Raw genomic sequence first — 23,863 nt, forward strand, 5'->3', positions numbered from 1 at the left:
ACTCGTAGATTACTTAATTTAATAGACTACTCATACGATAAAAACATCGAAACCATAATATTATCTCTAGATGCAGAAAAAGCATTTGACAGAGTTAACTGGAAATTTTTATTCGCAACTTTACACAAATTTGGTTTTGGAAACTCTTTCATAAACTGGATAAGAATATTATACAATTCCCCAACAGCTCGTATCAGAACAAATGACCAGACATCCTCCAGCTTCTATCTCCTGAGGGGCACCAGACAGGGATGCCCACTCTCCCCTTCACTTTTTGCAATTTTTATCGAACCTCTAGCAGCAGCATTTAGACAGGCTACAACAATTAAGGGCATAAAATGTAAGAACATAGAACATAAAATCAGTCTCTATGCGGATGATGTGTTGCTTTTTCTGCAAAACACACAAACCAACCTCTCTGAGGTAATTACTTTAATAAACTGGTTTTCAAGAGTTTCAGATTATTCAATTAACTGGCCAAAATCTACAGTTCTCCCCATTAACTGCTCCTTCCATAACTCTTCCTCTGCCCCACTGCAATCCGGAAATATTAAATATTTAGGTATTAATGTCTCTCCTAAGCTTTCAGACTTAACTAAATTAAACCACATCCCACTTCTAAAGAAAGTAGAAGGCGATCTGACTAGATGGAAATCTTTACCCATATCACTCATGGGAAGGGTCGCCACTATAAAAATGATGATCTTACCAAAAATAAATTACTTATTTTTGATGATCCCTAACAAACCATCACAAGATTGGTTCAGATCTCTGGATTCATATATTTCCAAATTCCTTTGGAAAGATAAACCCCCGCGTATCAGCTTAAAAACGCTACAAAGAACCAAGGATAGAGGAGGATTAGACCTGCCTAATTTTCACCAATACTTCTTAGCCAACAGGCTAAGTTCATCTCAGAATGGTTAAAACATACCTTCTTAGTTGAGCCCTGGCTAGATGTTGAACAGGCACTATGCAAGGATCTAGAGATTTCAGACCTACCATTTATTAGCTCAAACATCAAAAGACATGAATGCTTTAAAAGTATCAACATCAGCTTTTCTCTGACAGCATGGTGGGAGTTTCTAAAAATAACGGAGTCTTCATTAATCCCATGCAAACGTACACCTATCTGGAATAACCCTGACATATTACAAAACAATAATATGATTAATTTCCCAGAATGGAGTTGTAAAGGAATTAAATACTTAGAACATATATTAGAGGGAACAGAATTTATTCCATTTGACAGACTAGTTGCACAATATGGGATCAACAAGACAAGATTTTTAGAATATCAACAAATTAAATCCATAGTAAAAAAGAAATTTAACCTCAGTCAAGTTGAATTACAAACACCACTAAGTGCGGCACATTTTCTTACTCTTAAATCCCCCAAATTATTATCTAAAATATACAGAACACTTTCTAAATTAGATGAATCAATATCCCTTCCTATTGCAAAGTGGGAAGCAGATTTATCAGTCAGCTTAGACCAAAATTTTGGTCTCAGATTTGCTTAAAAACCTTTAAATTAATTAAAAATCCCAGTCTGCAATTAATACAATACAAAATACTACATAGAGTGCACTATACAGGTCATCGGATGTTCAAGATGGGCTTTACGTCTACCAACAACTGCTCACACTGCCAAACCAATTCACCGGACAATTATATCCACGCTCTTTGGTTCTGTCCACCAGTTCAGAAGTTTTGGCGCGAGATATGTGAAGACTTATCAAAGTGTCTGAAATGTAACATTCCAACCTCCCCCTTAGTGTGTTTACTGGGCAGCTTAGATAATGTCACTTCAGAAAAGAATATCGCCCATATGATTTTCACTGCCCTATGCATAGCCAAGAAAACAGTCCTCATGAACTGGAAAAATAAAAATAATCTTAATTCTAACCAATATAGAAATTATCTATTAGATTACATTAGTCTTGATACAGCCTCTGCCACCACATCAGATCAATTGCTCTGGACTCCTTTTATCAGCTCCATCACCTAGTGGGGGTGGGGGGTCATAATTTGGTCCCACCTTCACTGTTGTGATTGGTGTGGGGGTAGGGACAGGCTTAGGGCGTCGGGGGGTTCCCCGGAGGCATCTTCCTTGGGGGGCTCAACCCGGGGTAGCGGTCATGTCCGGTTGGGGGCTCTGTTGGCTCTCAGGTGACTGTTTCCTCGCGGCTGCGTGCAGCGGGGCTAGGGGAGGGTCTGTGCTGACGGACGTGGGTTACTGACCTGGTAGCCTGGCTGGCCCTGGGTGGGTCCGGGATGGGCGTGAGGTTCTGGGGGCGCTCCGTCTCTGGGCTGGGGCCCGGGCCGGGCCTCGGGGGCTTGGATCCTGGTTGGTGTGTTGCCGGGGTTGTGGGCGGGTGGGTGCATGGGGGCCCGGCCCTGGAGCAGGGTGCCGCCGGTGCGTCGGACCACCTGGGGGGCTCTTCAACTGGTGGGGAAGATTGTCACATCTTGCAGGAGCTTTCCTCTCTTCAGGAACTCTCTCTGCAGGAGGGGGAGATACAGGAGAGGTGGAGGAAGATCTCAGCCTGGGCGTTTACTGTCTTATGTAGTCTGGAAGATGAGTGGATGGTGGGGTGGGTGCAGTTTTCTCTGTGGTGGGGTTGGGTGGACTGTCCCGGGCTCTGTGGGGCCGGGAGGCGCTGCTGCACTGGGCCCCGGTCTGGATGGGCCTGGGCCCCCTTTCCCTGGCGGGTCGCGGAGTGTGGGAGTGCCTACTGGGGTCAGCGGGGGAGCTGGCCCCAGGGAGGGGTTACCTGCCCCTCCCTTCCTTCCCTCCCCATCTCCAGCTGCCTCTCTCTTCCCGCTCCACCACAACCACCCACACATGCAGGGCCTTGGAGTAGGGGTATGTCACCAGGGTGCAGAGGAGGCTACCCCCCCTCTGTCCCCTTCTGGCTGCCTCTGCCTCAATTTTATCCCACAACTTAGACATTCACATTATTCACACTCTCATTACACATACATATAGGATCTTGGGGGTGGGCACAATCACGGAGTCCAAATTACCATCAGGGTGTACACCTCACCCCTGGCGTCGTTGCCCACCTCTCAATTTTAAATACACTTAGACATTGAGGGCTATCAGGAGGGACTATGCGCTTACCTGCTGCTCCTTGGCAGGTAGCTCCATGCCCTCCTGGGTTTTAATTGCACCTTAGAACACACATGCATCAACACTACAATGAGCGGGTGGAGGGAGGTTTGGAGTCTTCTCCCACCCCCATTCTCTGCGGCCTGCTGGAGCGGGAGGGCTAGTAGGAGGAGTTGGCCGTCCGACTGCGGTCTGGAGTGTGGGGCCTCCCTGCTGCTACGGAGTCGGGGTGGTCTGCCTCTCCCCACCGCAGGGAAAAGGGTAACACCACCTGGGTCTGGGTGCAGTTCCCCCCTCCAGGGGCAAGGGTACCTAGACCCGGTTTGTAGAGTACGCTTGGGGAGTGTGATCGTGTGTACAGCGTCTCTTTATGTCTGTCTCCACGTTGGTTGAGTGTGGAGTAAGTGCATATGAGAGCATGAGGGGGGGAATGGATGTTTGTGTCTGTGTGTGCCTGTATGTCTGTGTCTATATGTCAGGTTGGGTATCAGACGCCACCTCTCTGGGGACACCTCAGGCCCTCCAAGGTTTGGAGGCCTATCTCCACCTACCACCACTTCCCCTGCCGGTGGCGGACTCCCTCAGGTGTCGGTGCGTTGGTGGTTCTTTGTGTCTGGGGGTGGGCGTCCAGGTACACACCGGCTCACTCCTTGGCGGCCGCTTATCGGGGCCTGGAGCCTGGGGCTCGCTCGGGCCCCTTCGGGGGTGGGGTGCCCCCGGCCTCTCGGCCTGGGGCTCGGTCACTCAGGCACAGCTGGCGGCCGGCGGAGCTCACGGGCGCGTCACTGCAACTCCCCCTGGCTTCTGCTCCGCGGCTGCTGAGTGAACCCTCATCTGGGACTCTCCTCAGCTCTTACTGGAACAGTGGCGCGGCTGCCCCTCTGTTGGTCTTCCATGGTTTCTTGTGTTCTGGGGGCCTCTGGATGTCTGGAGTTTTGATCTCCTCCATACCTGCTTCACACCCTGGAGGACGGGGCTGTGGCCCCCCCACACTCCCTAGCAGATCGTTACATGGAGAAACCTTTGGAATACAAGCGCGCTGATCCACACAGGTATGCACACGGGTGTTCACTGCTTGTAGACCCAAATTACACCTTTCTTGGCTGCTACTTCGAAGCACATCTGTCCTGCGTGCTGCACAACAACATTGAATATTTAGTATTTACTGCTGTTTACACTTAGCTAGATTAATGCGATGGTGTTGTGTTTAGTATGTTGCTTTGTTTTTTGTTTTTTTGTCTTTTTTTGCTTGTTTTCTATTCTTCTCTCAACAGGTGATCCAGGAGATTTTTATTTTTTTTCTCCCCCCCTTTCTCACTGTCCCTCTCCCCTTCTGTTTTTCCTTTCCTTCCTCTTTCTTTCTCCCTTTCCTATCTCTCACTCATGTCTGTCCCGTCTGTAACATCTGAAAATAAAATATAATAAATAATAAAACCAAAGATCGACCAAATGGACCAATACGGCAATGCCACGATGATCCATTTGGCAAAGTAAATCCATTGGGTATCCTTGTTGGTCTTCAGACAACAATTCTGATGGCTAAAGAACCAAATGGGACAGGCGAAAAAAAAAAAAAAAAAAAGCACCAAATCTGCCCCTTACTCTGTAAAGCACTTGTTGACTCATATGAAAAGTGTTACATGAGTAAATATTGCTTGATTAAGGAAATCGATGCAATTAATGTAACTGTTGCATCTACTTGATTAGGCAATAAACACTTTATTTAATAAAAAGGTTCCCAGAATTATGAAAGAAAAAAAAATTCTTTCATTGATTTCATGATTAGGGGAGACCGGGGATAGTTGTAACGTGGGTCAGTTGTAACACTTCCAATTTCTCCAATCAGGGCTAAGTTTCAAATGATGTGATTAATCCTGTGCATGCCCAACTCAGTTGTGCTATCACATGTGAAAAATCAGCACATTTTGTCAAACACAAACAATTTAACACGAAAAAAAGTAATTTGTATGCCAAAAAGTAAGTTTTTCTACTTTATTTCAATTTCTAATAGCATTATCTGCTTTGCAGTTAAACTCATCAAACTTAAATTATGTTATTTGTATGTCTATGGAGATATATTCTGTGCAGGTCTTTAGTGCTAATGTTTTAGCCGTTGGCTGTAATGTTAGCTAGTTCATGGCTATAGGAGTCTGGGTCAGTTGTAACAGCAACAGTCTGGGTTAGTTGTAACAATAATGCAGATGTTACAACTTACCACACTATTACTTTAACTTATATTAAACAAGTTGGGGCAACGACATCAGCAGAGAGAGGTTCACTGGTCGCATTTGTATATGCGGTTAATGCCACTGGCAACACAATTCCTCCACTGTTTGTGTTCCCACACATACATTATGCAGGCCACTGTGTCAGAGATGGGCAGTAGGAAGTATTGGTAGTGGAAATAAATCAGGATGGGTGCAAGAAACAGATTTCCTCATCTTTCTGAAGCACTTTGCAAACCACACCAAGGTAAGCCATGATAAAAAGTAATGGAATTGCGATGCTGGTGAACAACTACATTTTTTCAGCTTCATTGTTATGTTCAAAATTGGTGCAAGAGTTGTAGGTTATAATGCCCACTGAGCCAATGAGGCCAAACGCAAAGAAGACCAACCAAAATTAATGAAATATTCAGTTGCAGAAAATTCCATAATTTGTCTTTTTTGGGGGGTTGGAATCAAAAGTTAGATTTCTGCATTCTGTCACACAAACACACAGCTACATAAATGGCTCTAAGTGCGTTCATGTGTTGAATAAACAAAGATTACATGTTAATGTTTTGTTAGTACCCTTATTTTATTGTGTTACATTTTACCCCAGGATATGTTACAACTAACCCAGACTATGGGGTTAATTGTAACATTTCACTCTTCGTGTTTGAGGCCATACCATGCAATGGGTAATTGTGCTGCAGAGAAAATAGCTGCACTATTTAATAGCAGAGACATGTAAATACTTTGCATTACATTTTGAATCCACTATCTTAAAAGAGCTCCAATTTACAGACAGAAATGTCAAAAATGTTACAACTATCCCCGGTCTCCCCTACTGTGATAAAACATAATATTAATAAATTATTGCATGTTTCATTTCATGTAGGGACCGCAGTCCTCCATGAATGCACCTGAACTACTGTACATTAAGATGGTAAGTCTTTCTCTGTGTGCATGTAGTGTGCACATATTGTGAAATATTCATCATGGCATGTTGCTGCAATCGCAACAGGACTATACCAGCCTACCCACAGGCAGTAGCGGTTGCCCGGGGCGGCATCGTGGTGGGGGGCGGCATCACGGGCATCGGCAAAATAAAAAATAAAAATAAAAAATTGCTCGTACTCATGCTGCCTCGACATCAGCCAGCGCATATTGGGAATGGCATTGTCACCGATCGGTTTTCTATCGCCCATTTGCTGGGAGTAAGGGCGCCCTCCGTTTGCGAGGTGCGCCTGCTGCTTGCGGCACAGGGAGGAGAGGGCGGGGCGGCGAGGGGATTCTCTGGCTGGCTGGAGCAGCATCTAATAACCAGCTCGCAAAATAAAACAAAATAAAGACAAACTAACAAACACGAAAACACCAGACATTATGATACAGACTTGTAATTTGCGCCGATGTTTTTTCGAAATTCTATACGTGAAAAGTGAGCGCGAGAGCCCTCGGTGCGCCTGCTTGCTGCTGAAGTCAAAGTAAAACTTTATTGTCATCTCCGCTACAGTCCAGAATATAGAGAGACGAGACGGCGAGGCTCCAGTTACAGCAGTGCAAGTAAACAAACAATATATATAAGAAGAGTAAGAAAATAAATATACACTTTAGGACTCGGGGTAAAGGGATCAATAACAATTGAAAATTTATAATTTACAGTTTGATTATTTAAAGTCTCACACACAACCCGTCGAAAGGGGAGGAGAGCCCTGCTGCTTCCAAATAGAGCGCATTTCATTCATAATGATGTAAATCCAAGCCCATTATGTATTCATGATTTGAATCCTGGGTTGTGCGAAATCTCAGAAATAAACCCTAGACAAAGTGAATCTGTGAACTAAGGTAAGTTTATTAGGTTATGTTGTGGCGATCCTCGAATTGGGGGATTTGTATTCATACTGGAGTGCAAAATTAAAACCAATGTAAGATGGACAATTAAAGTTCAAAGCCATCAGGTCCTCAGTTTAGAAAAAATAGAAAAGAAGAGGAGGAGAAACGAGCAAAAGATGCAGGTAAGCAGATGTGTCATTGGACAATGGCAGGTCATCCTGAAACAATCAGAATCAGAATACTTTATTAATCCCTAAGGAAATAATGTGGGTTACAGTTGCTCCAAAAAGAAATGGTAAAAATAGTAACAGTAACAGACTGAACTCCAAACAATACATTATGTTACAGATTTTAATGTTAATTAGTCATTGTCAATTGTTGATTCTTCCTGTTCTCATTGTATGACAAATTATGATGGCTGTTTGGTAGCTGTTTGCATTCTATGCATACTCTCTCTCTTCATATGTGTGTGTGTGTGTGTGGGGGGGGAGTGTTCGCCCGGGGCACCAAACAGGCTAGGACCGCCTTATTTTTATCATACATTTATTGCTACAGGGATAGATACTCATATTAAAGTGACCAAAGTTTTAAATAATCGGGTCAGCATATGTAAAAGTAATCCATGTGAGCTTAAAGCTCAGGCTTCAAACTGTTCTGAACACTCAGTGCTAAGCTTACATCTTTATGATGTCACACGAAGGGTATCTCCCAGAAAAGCCATACACCTTGAAGAGAGACCATTTTAAAAGCATTTTGAGATCCTTTTTCTTTTTAAATACAGACACAGGACTGCAGCATTAGGTGAACCTGGAGTTATATTAATAACAGCAGACTGTATATAGCCAACATTTATACAAGCGTATGACTAACATATGTGATGTCCAGTTCATTAGCCGTCCAACCCTGGCATGTGCCATTCAAAGGACTGAAGGCTCATTATAAAGGTCTGCTTATAGTGATTAAGGTGTTCGGTTAAACTGAATGCAGTAACACTAATTAGACTGCATATTAGGCAAATGCACATCTGCTGTGGGCTGAAGGAGCATACTCACCTCTGAGGTTATCAGATGAAGCCTGCTCACATCTCCATGGATATAAGCAAATGTATTTGGTGACAGACACATTCTTTAAGGTTTAGAGGGATCTTGTGATCTCCTCTTTCACGAACACTAAACTGTGTATATGTATATCCTATTGTTGACCTTTGAGTTTGAAAAGGACGCAACATGGAGGCTGCGTAACAAGAATAATGGAATAAAGGACAATGGAGGAAGAAATGAGAGTGTAAATGCACAATTGTGTACTGATTGTTTCCTGAACTCATCCACAGGCACATTACACGTGCACGTGGCTAAGCTTAAAACTATGAAGCCTGCATGAGCCATGCTGTGATTCACCTGCACCCTCACTACAGTATCTGTTTGCTTGAAAGTTGCTCCCAAATGGATCTATTTTAGTACCCATCTGAATAAAAGAAAGAGCAAACGAATACATCAATTGTAATGTGACGGTCTTTAATGGCAGTAAAACCGCAGGATGAATTATGATCTGCCAGACAATCTTAGCAGACAGATTATGAATGAAAAAGCAAAGTGCTGTGGTTCTAAAAATTCACTAAAGCTTGATTTTAGTGATGTTGCTGCTGAATGTTGGGAATTCTGATTTTTTTTTAAAAAAGATTCTTTTTTGCTGAGTTTCGGCTTGACGGGCATTTTCAGAAACATGACTTTTTAACCTTTTTGGTAGCAAAATGAAATATTTAAACATGCAAATAAAGTTAATACAAATAAAAAAGAAAAATAAATTAAAAACATTTTCCCACCAGTGCTGGATTTCAACTTTTTGTCTTTTCTCCTTTATTTTCTGACCTCTATTGTTTGGTAAGAGTCCCTGGGGATGGGTGCAGTGAGAATATTTAATGTTGGTACTTTTCCTACAGCATCAGAATAACCTAATGGTAATCATTAGCCCTCTGCTAGCACTACAAATACAAACACAGTATGAATAAAAATACAGAATGAATAAGATTTGGTTTTCAGCATGTCCAGCAGAACAGAACAGTTCACTTATATAAACGCTGTGTTTAAATATTGGTAAATTCAGTACAACAACCGGCATTTCATTTTTGGTTTCATAACACAGGAGTTACAGTTTAATCTCCCACGTGTTCAGCAATTTTCCAAATAAAGGCAATGGAAATGTTTTTGTGACGGAGGCACTTTGTGACACGTGCTGCCTAAACAAGTTTTTCCAACATTTCTTTTTTCAATCAGTGTATAAACTTATACACACGAGCTGGAAGGCAGCCTGGGATATTCAATATTAAAGACAAAGATGGAGTGTATACAAAACAAGCCCATCAGCTTGTAACAGTCACATTTCACAGGAGGTGCAATTCTTGTAACGCGCTGTCTGAACTTCATTTAAAGACTCCCCCCTTCTCAATATCAGCTACAAAGATTACAAACACAAATCTTAAAACACATTCTTACACACCTTTACACTGGGGGTGGAAAAAAAACATTAAAAATATATATATATAACTATTCATGACATCACAGCAGCCTTTGGGATTTACTGCTGTCCTTCATTTTTGACCCTGCAGGCCACTGCGGTGATCAGTGCTGCTCCCTTTCCACTTCCATCCTCCGACTTCAGGAACGTCACCTCACACTGTGGCGCCAAATCCCGCAGTGTTTCTTGCATAATGGCAGAGAAACTTAATAAGCAAAGGAAAGAGAGAGAGAGGAGAAATAAGTGTCAAAAAGCTGCAAGAAACTCTCTTCCTCTACTATGCAAATAAGAGTATTTTTGCAGCTGATGACTACGTTGTCTTAAATGTAATACACCCAGATGGTCTTTTCTTTCAAGTCCTCAAAGGACTAAAAAGATACATTTCTGCAGCTCTTTGTACAAATCATGAATAGTTTATCCAAAAATCTACAATTCAGAAAAAAATATAATAAATTTGTGAATATAAAAGTGTGCAGTGTAGCTCTGTATCCCAACCACTCAGGGCTTAATAGTGCAGGCTTGTCTGATTCTTACGAACTGAATAAAATGCTGTTTTAGGAGATAACTGCTTCTTACTGAGGATGCGTTTTATAAAGCGTGCCATCCACTCCCACGGTGATGGAGAGTTGATTCAAGTTGCGATTCTGCCGTATCTTGTCGACAACAGCGGCTAAACCAGCGCCAGAGAGCTGAGCGGCACGGCGGGCGACCACGCTGCACACCTCCTTCACCAGCACGCTGTCATCGCACGTGGAGCCGGTGAGGCCCAGGTGCTGCAGGATGGAGCGAACCTGACGCATGGCGAGGCGGTCGCTGCGGGTCGGAGAGAAGAAAGTGTTATGCACGCGCAAAGAGAGTCCACTTATTAGACACACAATCATACAGAGCATTTATAATCAGAAAGAAACGCGGAACTTTAAAGCAGACAAAGTCTTACACGTGCAAATTTAAACCCTATAAAGACTCAGAGAGATTCATGGTTGGATTTTAGAAAGATTGCAGACTCCACATGTTGGTGGATGCAGCAAACATGGACCTGCAGCATTGTGACCTACAGAGAAGCACTATTTTTTTGTTTCATCCATTTTTCTATTTCCACATCCTTTCCTCTAAATGAGATTTGCCACATGATGTTTTCTATCTCGCTTCATAAAAAGCCTTATGGATGATGAGCCGCTGCGAGCTCTCACTCCTCTGCAGAGGACATCTGCAGCTATGGGAAAGTGACAGATGGAGCCCTTTCTGACCAAAGACCTTCTTCCTTCTCAGTCCGTTGCAACGTGCAGCTAAAAGGATCTTAATCACTTCACAATTATTTCAGTTTGTGAACTTTAGTTGATAAGTATCAACATATTTTAATGTTCTCATTCTAAATGACTTTGTGTAGAATCATTAGAATAAATGTCATTTTACCCATTTAAAATATTGTAATTCCACATCAAATGTGCTGAAAGTAAAGAGCACAATTTATGAACACAAAGTAACAGCCTTTCTCTGAAACATCTCTGATCTCACCCATTTCTTTGTACTTTTGCATTGATCTGCTTCTATCAATCTCTTTAAAATCACCCAGCGCGATTGATGTTTCTTTAGATTAATCTGTAATAACACATCTTGGCTCTTTCATGTGCACTGTAGCAGGGGAGGTAAATCCAGGATGATTCAATCAGAATGCTAAACTAAGCTTTCGATAAGACAGAGCCCTCAGGCCCTTAACTGATGCTACTAGCATACAGAACATTTAGAAATCCTGCCATCATCACACAGGTTGCAAAGCCTACTCTCATTCCCAGAGTTTCAAATACGGTCAAAGGTCTGCTTGTCATTGGTCTGTCACGTCCTCCTTATCACATGCAAACGACACCTTGGTATTATTTGTTCACACTGGATGAGCTGAACTTCTTAGCATGCAGTGTTAATGATGCATACAGTAGATGGACTGGTTCTTAGTAGAGCAGGGCGATATGACCAAAAGTATTTATCACGATATACATTTGAAAATTTGCGATAACGATATAACTGACGATATAATTGACACTAGACAAAACACTTTACAACTCCACAACTTTATTAGTGCAAAAAACCCCATCAATGTATTTTCACTTAAACAAGCAGCTGTTTTTTATGTGCATTAAAGTTATATAAAAATTTAACAGTGCAAATTTCTTGCTGACAGTTTAACCAAAAGGCATTTCCAGTGGAAACTGGCCGACATATCCTCAGCATAACCATGTATAATATCCACAAAACTTAAAAAGAGGTTATACACACACAATACGGTAACATTATGTTGAAGCACAGTACGTATCACTCCGCGAGGCTCCTGCCTACGATAGTCGTAATGATCCGACAATCCATCAAGCGGTGCGGCTTCGTAGCTTAGCAAAGTCACACTAAAACATTTGACAGATTTTCGAGCGCCGTGTACATAAAATCGTTTCGAGGTCAGTAAACAACTAGAATTCATACATAAGGCACACGGGATTATAAGGCGCACTGTCGATTTTCAGAAAAATCAAAGGATTGATTTTATGTGTGCCGTATTTTCCACAAACACGGTAATAACGACGGCCTGCTAGCATGCGCTACCAAAAATAGTGCTTTGTTGTGTATCTGACGGACGAAAGCTAAACCAGTTCCACACCACTGAAGTTGCAGCATTTTTACAAACCAATTCTGGTTCATCCGTTTCATTCAACGGTCCGCTTTTGCCTTCTCATTCTCTGCTATGCTTTTTCCGCCATGTGCGTATGAAAACAAAGGCACTGCGCATGCGCATTTTACCCATATTCTATCGCGAGATTTCATTTTCTTATCGTTGCCCAACATTACCGTGAACGGTATGATATGGCCCAGCCCTAGTTCTTAGGCAGCACTTTTCTGCTCTACTACTCAAGTAGAGTTCTTTGAGTGATACTTGAGCACTCAGCTTTATCCAACATGTTTCATTCACTTTTTCTTTCTTCTAAGTAGAACATCCAAACTCTGATGAATGCACTGGGAGCAACTCCGGGCTCTGGAGCGACTAGGGATCGAACCCCCAAGCCTCTCCGTCCTAAGCCTGATCCTTCCTGATCCTGAGCCACAGCTGCCGCATTCAGGAATATTAAACCCAAGCTAGGATTTTCTGTGAAAACACAAAGCTCCCTAACAAAAAACAAACTGCAGTTTTCCAACTGACAAACGTTCGACCCACTGCCTCCCCTCAAACCTCCAAATATCGGCTTAACTGTTTTTGCTCTGTTTCTTTTCTGTCTTACCTTCTGCACTCGGCTTGACCAGGACACTGGCAGTGCATCTCTATGATACCAGCAGGATCTTACACAATGGCAGCATTTAACACCCAGGGATAACAAGTGGCTTTACTATAGTCTGAGCAGCACATGTATTGGAGAAGCATCGCAGCAGAACAGACTGTGGTGTAAAGTCGAGCTTCCTTTTTGGGCTGCTAACTATCATTGAAAAGGAAAAATGGTTAACTCTGTTAACTTTGTATTATATTTCACTAACATACTTAAATAAATATAAAAATATAAAAGGATAACTGGAAAGTATAAAGGATGGCAACATATTCAGACACTGTGATTTTATGTTATCACATCTAAATAGTCTGTGTTGGTTTCAAAGAACAAAAATGAGTCAGTGATACAAAAAGTATTGACATGCTGCTCATCATTTTATACATAATCATTACACACCTCAGGCTTTAGTATAACAAATGCCAAACATGTGACCAAGATGGTGTGAGCTCAACAGACATGTTGAGACTAGAGCAGTTTGTAATACTCACCTTTCAATCTGCGACAGGAACTTTGTCTCAAAGATGCCTCGCGTCTTCAGTCGTTCTGACACTTTGCCCCTGAACAGCAGGCCCTTAGCGGTAAAATCCAGTAACACGTTCCGCACGATCTCCCCCAGGTACATCCCACTGATCATCTTTTCATACCTTCGAGAGAACACACAAACTTCAAACTTTCCAGATCCATGCACACAGACAACACAGTAGCCACAGTATTTACATTATCACCATTTACAATTTCAGTCCCAAATGTTACTAAAAAGCAATTTAGTGAGCAAGCACCAATTTACTTTGAGAAAGAGGAGACAGAAACATTAATTAAGAGAAGTCAGATAAGTTATTTGTTCCATTAACAAAAACAAATGTCATTACTAAAGCAGATTTTAATGGAATAGTTACCAGAATGTGTAACAGGGACTGAAATGAATTCTGTCTAATGTTATATGCTCGGCATGTACAGGACACACACTGCATGAACTCCCTGACGTGACACTGAGACTTCTTTTTACAGATATTCCAAAAGGCTTCTTTAAAAGAAGAAAAAATAACTTAATAAAGCACTTCTTCTTTTGAAATAATCAATGTATAGTATGCCTGTATAGGTATAGCTCTGCTGTCTTACTCACAGCTACATCTTAATGTTCTCTCATGAATAAGTCAAGAGGAAACCAATGATGTTGCCCGACTTGTCTTTAAAACAACAATGTGTCTTTCATTTCATTTCATCTCCCGGTCAAAGGTGTGACCTCCCTCTTCGGTGGCTTGGTATTTTGTATTTTCTCAGAACAAAGACCACAAAGTGCTTTAAGCCAACAAATTAAATGTTTTGTCTGGATGTGTTCAGATAAACAGAATAAACAAGAGAAAAATGTGATGTGGTGGCAGGCCTGAGCTCCTGTGGACTTGAATACAGAATATATAGATTTCAGGAAAAAAGGCTGAACTTGGATGGTTCTGGGACAGCTTTGAACCCTTTATCTCATTCTCACAGGCAGATGCTCTCAAAGTCAATCAGATTGGATCGACAACTCTCCACAGAGGTCTGGGCTTTTCCTGGAACACTCAAATACAGTCAAGACTCATTTTCAAACATATTCAGACTCACTTGCTCTGGGCTTTTTGAATCTGCCTGTATATATTCTAATTCCACTACAAGCTAAACTAAAGTGCAGCTTTTGCTTTATTGTTGAAATAAAGAAACAACCAATCAACACCATGACTGCTCAGATCTCCAAAGAACTGCAGTAAAGTGATCATAATCACACAAACTCATTTTCACAGATAGTACTGAAACTGAAAAGCAAAGGGAAAACTTTGCTTTTCAGTTTTTTCCATCTTAAGATACATGCAAGTGTGTATGTGTGACTAGTTACTCTGGTAAAATGTCCACCTATCATCTTATATCTATATTAATTAAATAATATATAATGTTATATTGCTTAAATAGTTGCATGCTGATGAGTTTGCATGTGTAGCACATGCACAACATAGAAAACAAAAATACTTTTGCAGTTTTGTGTTGTTTTGTATGCTCTGGGTATTCAGTTCATTGGTATTGTTTTTTGTTATTGTTAGTTTGTTCTTGATGGAGTCTGCTGTTTTTGTTTTGGTAATTAGAAACTGTTAAAAACATGTTGCTAACAAACTGTATTTAACCACCAAGTTAAACTATCCAAAGATTGCACATTTACAGAGATGCTCATCAAATGACCCCAGATTACTTTAGCTCTTCTTCTGTTTGATGTGTTTTTAACATTTGATCTGATGAAGCTGATGAATTTATTTTTCCTTAATCTAATTCTATTTATAAGAACAAAATGAAACCTGAACCCCAAGTGGAAATCACTCTGCATCGTTTTAGTTTAAGAGTGTCTCTGTAACAGATGTTCCTGCAGACACAATTCTGCTGTTTTGTAGTCCATCCAGTAGTTTGATAAACAATCATACAAGAACTGTGCTTTTAAAAAAAGATAAAACACGTATCTTATCCAGACAGCTGTATAAACAGCTCTTTGGGTGAATAAAATAGCTGGCAGCTATGCTGAGTCTCTATCATTCAGCCAAAGGTACTGAGTGATCGACTGTGTGCAAAGAGCCAAGAGACAAATGTGATCAGACTTAATTCTCAGCATTTAGACTTATAATCCACGGCCCCCTCACATCTGCAGGGAGAGCAGGACAGGCTACATTCTTCAGTAGTCTTTCTACAGCATCGAACTGCATTTTTCAGTTCTTTTAATGTTCTTAGATATATTTGATCACATAGAAATATTTTACATTTTATCATTGGAATAGGTGACACTCATAGGGATCATTCTGTGGGGGAAAACAAGAGTTATAAGATTGGTGAAATGCCCCTTTTGGATTGGTAAGATGCTGCCAGCACCACCACTTTAATGTGAACACACAGGGTAGCCCCCTGGGTTAACTTAGCGAGTTGATAACCTGCTTTATGCAATCACTTATCCTGATCACTGATGCTAGGATAAGTGAATCCAGATAACAGGAAGGTAATTTGGGTGCACTGAAGGTCATAGTACAGGGCGCTGAGGTCTAAGCCTACAAATATAATAACAGTCACCAACATAGTTGTTTAAAGAATATACATTTGTTATTCAGATTAACTCTTGCTTTTGACTTGTTGGATTTTAAATGATGTGTACTTTCAAAAGGGCCTGATGTGAAGTTTAAGAATTTGGTGAATAATGGCCTGTTTGTTATGAAGTGCAGAATGCTGCAGCGGCAATGTTTTTTTGTAGGCCAACTTGAAAGTTAGCATCACTCTGGCTCACTAGACAAAAAGCCACTGCCAGTTTGTTGGTAAACATTTGGACTATACAGAAATTAAGCTTTGTGAGAATTAAAGATTCATAAATTGTTCAGCAAGATAATCATCACAAACCAACATCAACCATAACACCTAACCATAAACCTTATCTTAGGCATTAAAGAAAAAAAAAATACTGACGTCGATGCAGAGAAACTCATGTCTGGGTATCAGGACAGAGTGTTGCAGTGTCACATTACAGAGGGAAAGAAACGTGAAATTTTAAGAAATAAAATAGTGCAAATTGAGTTTAAAGCACAACAGGGTTAAATTTATTCTCAACATGTTTGTCTGTAGTCTAAAAATGCTGAGTAAGACAAACTTGTTCCTCCTTTTGTAACAAATGTTTCCGATTATTCCTTCATAGTTTTTGTTTACAGAATTTGGATTGAGTATTTGACAATGGTAAGATTATCTGACTTGTGACCATAAATATCTTAAAGGTCTAGTTTATACGGAGCACTTCTGGAGCCTGATATTTCTAAAAGACTAATGTCAGTAATTTATAAAAAAATAAATAAATAAATCTGTGATTCCAGTTTTCGACACTGAAACTTTGTCATTGTGGGAAATGTCAGAACTGACTGCTGGAATTGCTTTACTGCCACAGAGAGCTCTTGATGTGTGACACTATGAGTTATCTATTCAAACAACTGTCACAGTGGTGACTTGCAGTGTAGTGCACTCTCCATGTGTCTTTTAATTGGCAGCATTATTATTTCATGATAGACTCCCTGACTCTTCTGTGTTTCTTGAGCCAGTGTGTCTTTCTCTCAGTCAGTCCTTGTCTTGTTTTTCCCTTATGTGTTCATAATGGTAACTACATGTGATGCTGTTTGTTGTGAATCTTGGCTCTGAGAATCCACGCTGTGGATTTTTCATTTATTACCGATCCAGTACCTCTGTTTCCCAGGGTAGTTAGAGCAGGCATCGACGAGGCGATCGAACTCTGTGCAAAACTCCTCTAGTTCCCCATTTTCACCAAATGCTCCCCACTCGACATTGACACACATGCGGCCATTGTCGCCCTCCACCAGTTCGATGTTATGCATTTCCTCCATGTAGCAGGCATTGGTCCCTGTGCCTGAAATTAATCAGACAAAATACGAGGACTTTCATAGAACAGCTTGACTACAAAGATGATGAATAAATAGAAATATACCAGACAATGTTTGCAAACAATAAATAAACTTTGCAAGACTTCAAAGAAGGAGGGAGGTGGCCAAACTTACCGACGATGAGTCCCACCTCACATTTGGGGTCCTCGTATCCGCAAGTCATCATGGTTCCCACTGTGTCATTAACTACTGCCACAAAGTTCAAATCAAATTCCTGGAAGCAAAGTAAACAAACGTATTCATATCTATGAACTGGAACTGAGCATCCATTCATCCATTCGCTTCCGCTTATCCTTTTCAGGGTCGCGGGGGGCGCTGGAGCCTATCCCAGCTGTCATAGGGCGAGAGGCAGGGTACACCCTGGTGGATCTCTTAGGTCGCCAGTCTGTCGCAGGGCCAACACACAGGGACAGACAACCATTCGCACTCACATTCACACCTAGTGGCAATTTGGATTATCCAATTAACCTATCCCCACAAGCTGCATGTCTTTGGACGGTGGGAGGAAGCCGGAGTACCCGGAGGGAACCCACAAAGACACGGGGAGAACATGCAAACACAGAAAGACCTGATGGTGGAATTGAACCCAGGACCTTCTTGCTGTGCGGCAACAGTGCTAACCACCGTGCCACCGTGCCGCCTGAGCATAAGCATAAATATTAATATTATCCATAGCACTAGAAAGACATTATTCGCTTATCTACACTCTTCACTCAACTGCAGTTCTAATGGTTGCGGGTCTGAGAATCCTCATATTGCTTTAGTGCATCATCTAACGCTGTGAGCACCGGAAAACAGAAGATATAAATCATAGTTTGGTAAATTGTCAGATTATATAATAAGATTCTGTACTTTTATAACAAGCACTACTTACATTACTTTATCTTACATTTCAGCCACAAACACACACACACACACACACACACACACACACACACACGTAAATATATATAAATATCTACATATAGACACATGTATATATCTCTCTGTGTGTGTACATATACACTCAGCCATTTCAGAAAATAACTCAAACACAAATTCAAAGAATCACACAAGACCATTTTAATCTATTTTTTAAATCTCATGCAATTAAACTGATGTACTTGTTATTCAATCAGAAATGAAAGTCGTAACTAAAAGCATTGGAGAGAAAATTCAGACATTCACTGACAAGTGTAGGTGGATCTCTTAGAGTGCTGCTCTCCTGGGTCTTACATGTGACTGTATAACATCATGGTACAGTCTAGCCACTTTGGCTCTTTTTATTACATGAATCAAGGGTTAATATTCAAGGCCACAATTCTGTAATATTGTTGGGTCTTTGCTTTACATATAAAACACCTTGAGGCAACTTATGCTGTGCTTTGGCAGATGAAAAAAAGTGAAGTGACTTTAAAATTGTATTTAAGACTGTGATTGATGTACTGACCCCTCTGCTGCGGACAGCTTCTTTAAGCAACGCGACAACATCTTTCCCCTCACAGCCGCTGGCTTTAAACCCCTTCGTCCACTTCAGGAGTATGCCCTAGACAAATTACAGAGTCACGATCAGAATCCTTTGTATTTAGCCACGTTTGTGCACACAAACATTTGACTTTGGTTCACGTTACTCTTTGCATGCAAAGAAAATAAACATTTTTTTGTAGTCAGGGTGTCATTAGAGCTGAAAATTTAAGCACACACAGAAAGAAAAAAAAAAACAACAACTCAGGTCTCAATTAGAAAAACAAAACACAAACAAAAACAAGAAGCAGTCAAGGAAGACAAACCTCCATTGTCTCCATTTGGAAATGTTAGCTCTTTATACAGTAAAGTTACAGCGGGATACAAATAATATCAGGCTGATCCTGCCACACTTTGTGTCCCCTGTCTAAATCACGGACAAACAGTATCCCACAGTTGTTTATGTTTTTGAACCTATTTTGCACAGAGAGGCATTTTTGAAAAATGTATTGATAACAATGTTGAATATTATTACACAGGAAAAAAACAACTAAAATAATCACACCGTGACGCCTCTGCCTTTCTAAATAGAGGGACAGTAACTGCATGTGTGTAAGCGTGTAAAACCTGAAGATAGAGACAAAATACTGTTAATCTGCCATTCTGCAATTCATCTCCTGTAAACAATAACGTGGCGCACAGCGTGACGTGAAAAAAGGCACATACCTTTGACGTTGCCTGACCAACTCTGTATTCCTCGTCCACACGTAAACGCAAAAAAGGAGTTTTAAAAAAAATCACAGTTTTCAGTGATTCGAAACGCCGTTTACGTGTGGACGAAACAGCTGCGTTTTCAAAAATACCCGTGTAGGTGTGGACGTAGCGTTAAAGAGTTAGTAGTTTATTTTCTTACAACCTGTAATTTATTGCAGATTACTTGCATTTGCTTAATTGTTCACTAAATGTTTGAGGTGTGAAATAAACAGCAATGGAGCAAAATATGGGTGTGTGTGGTTGGAGGATGTGTTTGCGCGTGTGCGTGCACGTGCGAGAAGGAGGCATGGGGCGCGAACATTTTTCTTGTAAAAAAAAGGGGGGCCTGGCAAAAAAAGTTTGGGAACCACTGGCTTAACACATGTGGCAGGTTGTTGTCATCAATTGTCGCTCCTTGTTTTCAAGTTCAACAACCGAGCCCACTTATACAATCACATTCACAGATCACCAAAATATCTTTCTTTATGCAACTCTGTCTGCATGACACCCTATTCCAGGTATTTTGTTTGGGGCGATGATTCAGAGTTCAAATTTAGTCTGCAGGGCTTCTTATTTTCATCATCATCCAAACAACACTCCCTATAGTTCACTGATTGTTCAAACTTCAAGCTGCTGGGAACATTTGATTGTTATTATTTGTTGGGTTTTTTTTTTTCTGACAATGCAAAAGGCTATGATTGCTATATCCAAGGTACAGCGGCTTGCAAAAGTATTCGGCCCCCTTGAACTTTCCCACATTTTGTCACATTACAGCCACAAACATGAATCAATTTTATTGGAATTCCATGTGAAAGACCAACACAAAGTGGTGCACACGTGAGAAGTGGAACGAAAATCATACATGATTCCAAACATTTTTACAAATAAATAACTGCAAAGTGGGGTGTGTGTAATTATTCTGCCTCCTGAGTCTTTGTAGAACCACCTTTTGCTGCAATTACAGCTGCCAGTCTTTTAGGGTTTGTCTCTACCAGCTTTGCACATCTACAGACTGAAATCCTTGCCCATTCTTCTTTGCAAAACAGCTCCAGCTCAGTCAGATTAGATGGACAGCGTTTGTGAACAGCAGTTTTCAGATCTTGCCACAGATTCTCAATTGGATTTAGATCTGGACTTTGATTGGGCCATTCTAACACATGGATATGTTTTGTTTTAAACCGTTCCATTGTTGCCCTGGCTTTATGTTTAGGGTCGTTGTCCTGCTGGAAGGTGAACCTCCGCCCCAGTCTCAAGTCTTTTGCAGACTCCAAGAGGTTTTCTTCCAAGATTGCCCTGTATTTGGCTCCATCCATCTTCCCATCAACTCTGACCAGCTTCCCTGTCCCCGCTGAAGAGAAGCACCCCCAGAGCATGATGCTGCCACCACCATATTTGACAGTGGGGATGGTGTGTTCAGAGTGATGTGCAGTCTTAGTTTTCCCGCCACACATAGCGTTTTGCCAAAAAGTTCCATTTTGGTCTCATCTGACCAGAGCACCTTCTTCCACATGTTTGCTGTGTCCCCCACATGGCTTGTGGCAAACTGCAAACAGGACTTGTGGTTTTTTGTTAACAATGGCTTTCTTCTTGCCACTCTTCCATAAAGGCCAACTTTGTGCAGTGCACGACTAATAGTTGTCCTATGGACAGATTCCCCCACCTGAGCTGTAGATCTGTGCAGCTCGTCCAGAGTCACCATGGGCCTCTTGGCTGCATTTCTGATCAGCGCTCTCCTTGTTCGGCCTGTGAGTTTAGGTGGACGGCCTTGTCTTGGTAGGTTTACAGTTGTGCCATACTCCTTCCATTTCTGAATGATCGCTTGAACAGTGCTCCGTGGGATGTTCAAGGCTTGGGAAATCTTTTTGTAGCCTAAGCCTGCTTTAAATTTCTCAATAACTTTATCCCTGACCTGTCTGGTGTGTTCTTTGGACTTCATGGTGTTGTTGCTCCCAATATTCTCTTAGACAACCTCTGAGGCCGTCACAGAGCAGCTGTATTTGTACTGACATTAGATTACACATAGGTGCACTCTATTTAGTCATTAGCGCTCATCGGGCAACGTCTATGGGCAACTGGCTGCACTCAGACCAAAGGGGGCTCAATAATTACGCACACCCCACTTTGCAGTTATTTATTTGTAAAAAATGTTTGGAATCATGTATGATTTTTGTTCCACTTCTCACGTGTGCACCACTTTGTGTCGGTCTTTCACGTGGAATTCCAATAAAATCGATTCATGTTTGTGGCTGTAATGTGACAAAATGTGGGAAAGTTCAAGGGGGCCGAATACTTTTGCAAGCCACTGTAGCTTGTGTACTCCCCACCAGAGTGTCCCAGCAAGTTTAGAAAACAGAGTATAGTTTAGACCAGTTTCTCTACCTGACACACTCCTGTGCTCACATACAGCGTGAAGAAGAAAGTTTTAAGTATAAGAAGATATAAATGAAATAACCTGATCCGTAGCAGGTCTGGCAATTAGATAAATACAACCTCCGAGCAACCACAAAACATGACATCCTGCACCGCATCATTATTTATTTAACAAAAACAAAACCAACTAAGCTAAACCAGAGTACAGTGCAAGTAGCAACCAGGTGCTGTTAATCAAATGCACTTGATGAACTGATCCATCAGCAAGTGTGAGCACCTCTATAAAAGCAGAAGTTTGGGCACTTTGCTGATCTGGGGCATTTGGGCGTCCTATCTACAAAAAGGACTACATCTCAGTCTCATCAAGCCTAAATTATCAAAGTTTTATGACAGAGTAATTAGAAAAAAAAAACAGAATTAAATGTAAGGCCATTTGTCTGACAGCTAAAACTTGACAAAAACTGGTTCATGCAACAAAACGCTGGTTTTAAGACAGCCAGCAAATCTACAACTGAATGGCTGTAAAAGAAAATAATTAAGGTGTTGCAATGGCCCAGTCAAAGCCCAGATGCTGCAGTGGGACCTCACGAGAACTACAAATGAAGCAACTACCTGCAAAGCTCAATGAACTGAAGCAATGCTGTAAAGAGGGGTGGGCAAAACAATGATGATGTGGAAATTGATACAAGTGATTCAGAAAATGATTACATCAAGTTACAAACTACTGAATCATGAAGTTTACTTCAGTCTAAACTGAAACTGACGTAGACCAAGGGTGGGTCTTTGCTGGGGTAAAAAGTATAAACGTTTTTGGTGAAAGGCACCAAGAGAAAGATGTAACCAGTCTGAACTCATATAGTTTATAGGTCATTTTACACAAACACAGAAAATTACCTCATCAAGTTTGGTTTGATCGCAGGGGAAGGAGAACGTAAAACCCAAAGGTAAAGATGCTCCTTTCATGCCCATGTATTCCAAAAAGTCAGCTATGCAGTCCACAATATGGTTGAACAGCTAGAAAAAAAAACAAACAAAAAAACAAAATTAAAAGGAATATTATAAGGTATAAGTACAAATAAGTACAAAGCATCACTTTTGCAAACATCCACAGTACTGTGCTTTGACATGGCAAGTTTTTAACCAACATTTGGCCTTAATTTAGCTCTTAATCACAAGTAGCTTCCTGTTAGTCAGTTTCAGTTGAAGCACTACCTCTTCCCCTGTGCCTTGCATGATTTCCTGTGGGATACTGTAGATCTTCTGTTGCATATCCACACTGCGTTTTGTTCCACTTCTCACTCGCACCAGAAGCACTCGAAAGCTGGAGCCTCCAAGGTCCAAAGCCAAGAAATCGCCATGTTCTGTCCAGGTATAAAAGACATTAACTCATTATATTTAAAAAAAAGAAAAAAAGAAAAAAGAAACCTTGTGTCAAAAGCAAGCCAGAGCTTGGGGAAGGTGGGGTTAAACCTACCTGATCCGTCGGGAGTGGATCGGACATAAGTGGGAAGCATCTTGATGCTGGCCTGCTTGTGGGTTTGCTTTGACAGACCTCGGGTCATCTCCTCGCTGAATCGCCTCTTTACCTCCAGCAGCTGTTCGCGACTCAAGCGCAGCGTGTCGAGGATGTGCTGCCGGTCAGCATTTTGGTTGGCAAGTCGGAAGGCCACCGCAGTCACCATAGCTGCACCCTTCCCACTACCATCCTGTGACTGCAAAAAACGCACATCGCAGTCGGGTACAAGTCGACGAACCATTTTGTTGAGCCTCCTGGAAAACCTAGAAAAGACACACATTTGGTTAAGTCCCCATGGTTTCTGTCTTCTGTTGTTCCTTTTTCGCTTGTACACATGATACCCAAACAACTTGCTCTGTTGTGTTTTGATC

The 23,863-nt window shown here is 41.5% G+C and overlaps 1 protein-coding gene across 1 annotated transcript in view; it reads right to left on the reverse strand.

Moving 5' to 3' along the window:
* Nucleotides 1–8,751: 8,751 nt before the first annotated feature.
* hk2 (hexokinase 2) overlaps nucleotides 8,752–23,863 on the reverse strand; it is a 42,957-nt gene continuing 27,845 nt past the window's right edge. Inside the window, exons 10-18 of the mRNA XM_085367064.1 lie at nucleotides 23,451–23,755; nucleotides 23,189–23,337; nucleotides 22,871–22,990; nucleotides 18,840–18,935; nucleotides 17,525–17,624; nucleotides 17,193–17,376; nucleotides 13,457–13,612; nucleotides 10,243–10,479; nucleotides 8,752–9,871 (exon numbers count right to left, since the gene is read on the reverse strand). Coding sequence (XP_085223190.1) covers nucleotides 9,727–9,871; nucleotides 10,243–10,479; nucleotides 13,457–13,612; nucleotides 17,193–17,376; nucleotides 17,525–17,624; nucleotides 18,840–18,935; nucleotides 22,871–22,990; nucleotides 23,189–23,337; nucleotides 23,451–23,755 — 1,492 coding nt within the window. The 3' untranslated portion in view covers nucleotides 8,752–9,726. The remainder of the gene's footprint in view (nucleotides 9,872–10,242; nucleotides 10,480–13,456; nucleotides 13,613–17,192; nucleotides 17,377–17,524; nucleotides 17,625–18,839; nucleotides 18,936–22,870; nucleotides 22,991–23,188; nucleotides 23,338–23,450; nucleotides 23,756–23,863) is intronic.

This window comes from Diplotaxodon limnothrissa, linkage group LG12 (assembly GCF_057381915.1).
Source record: "Diplotaxodon limnothrissa isolate DT_005_m linkage group LG12, D_limnothrissa_male_GT1.1, whole genome shotgun sequence".
Lineage (NCBI taxonomy): Eukaryota > Metazoa > Chordata > Actinopteri > Cichliformes > Cichlidae > Diplotaxodon > Diplotaxodon limnothrissa.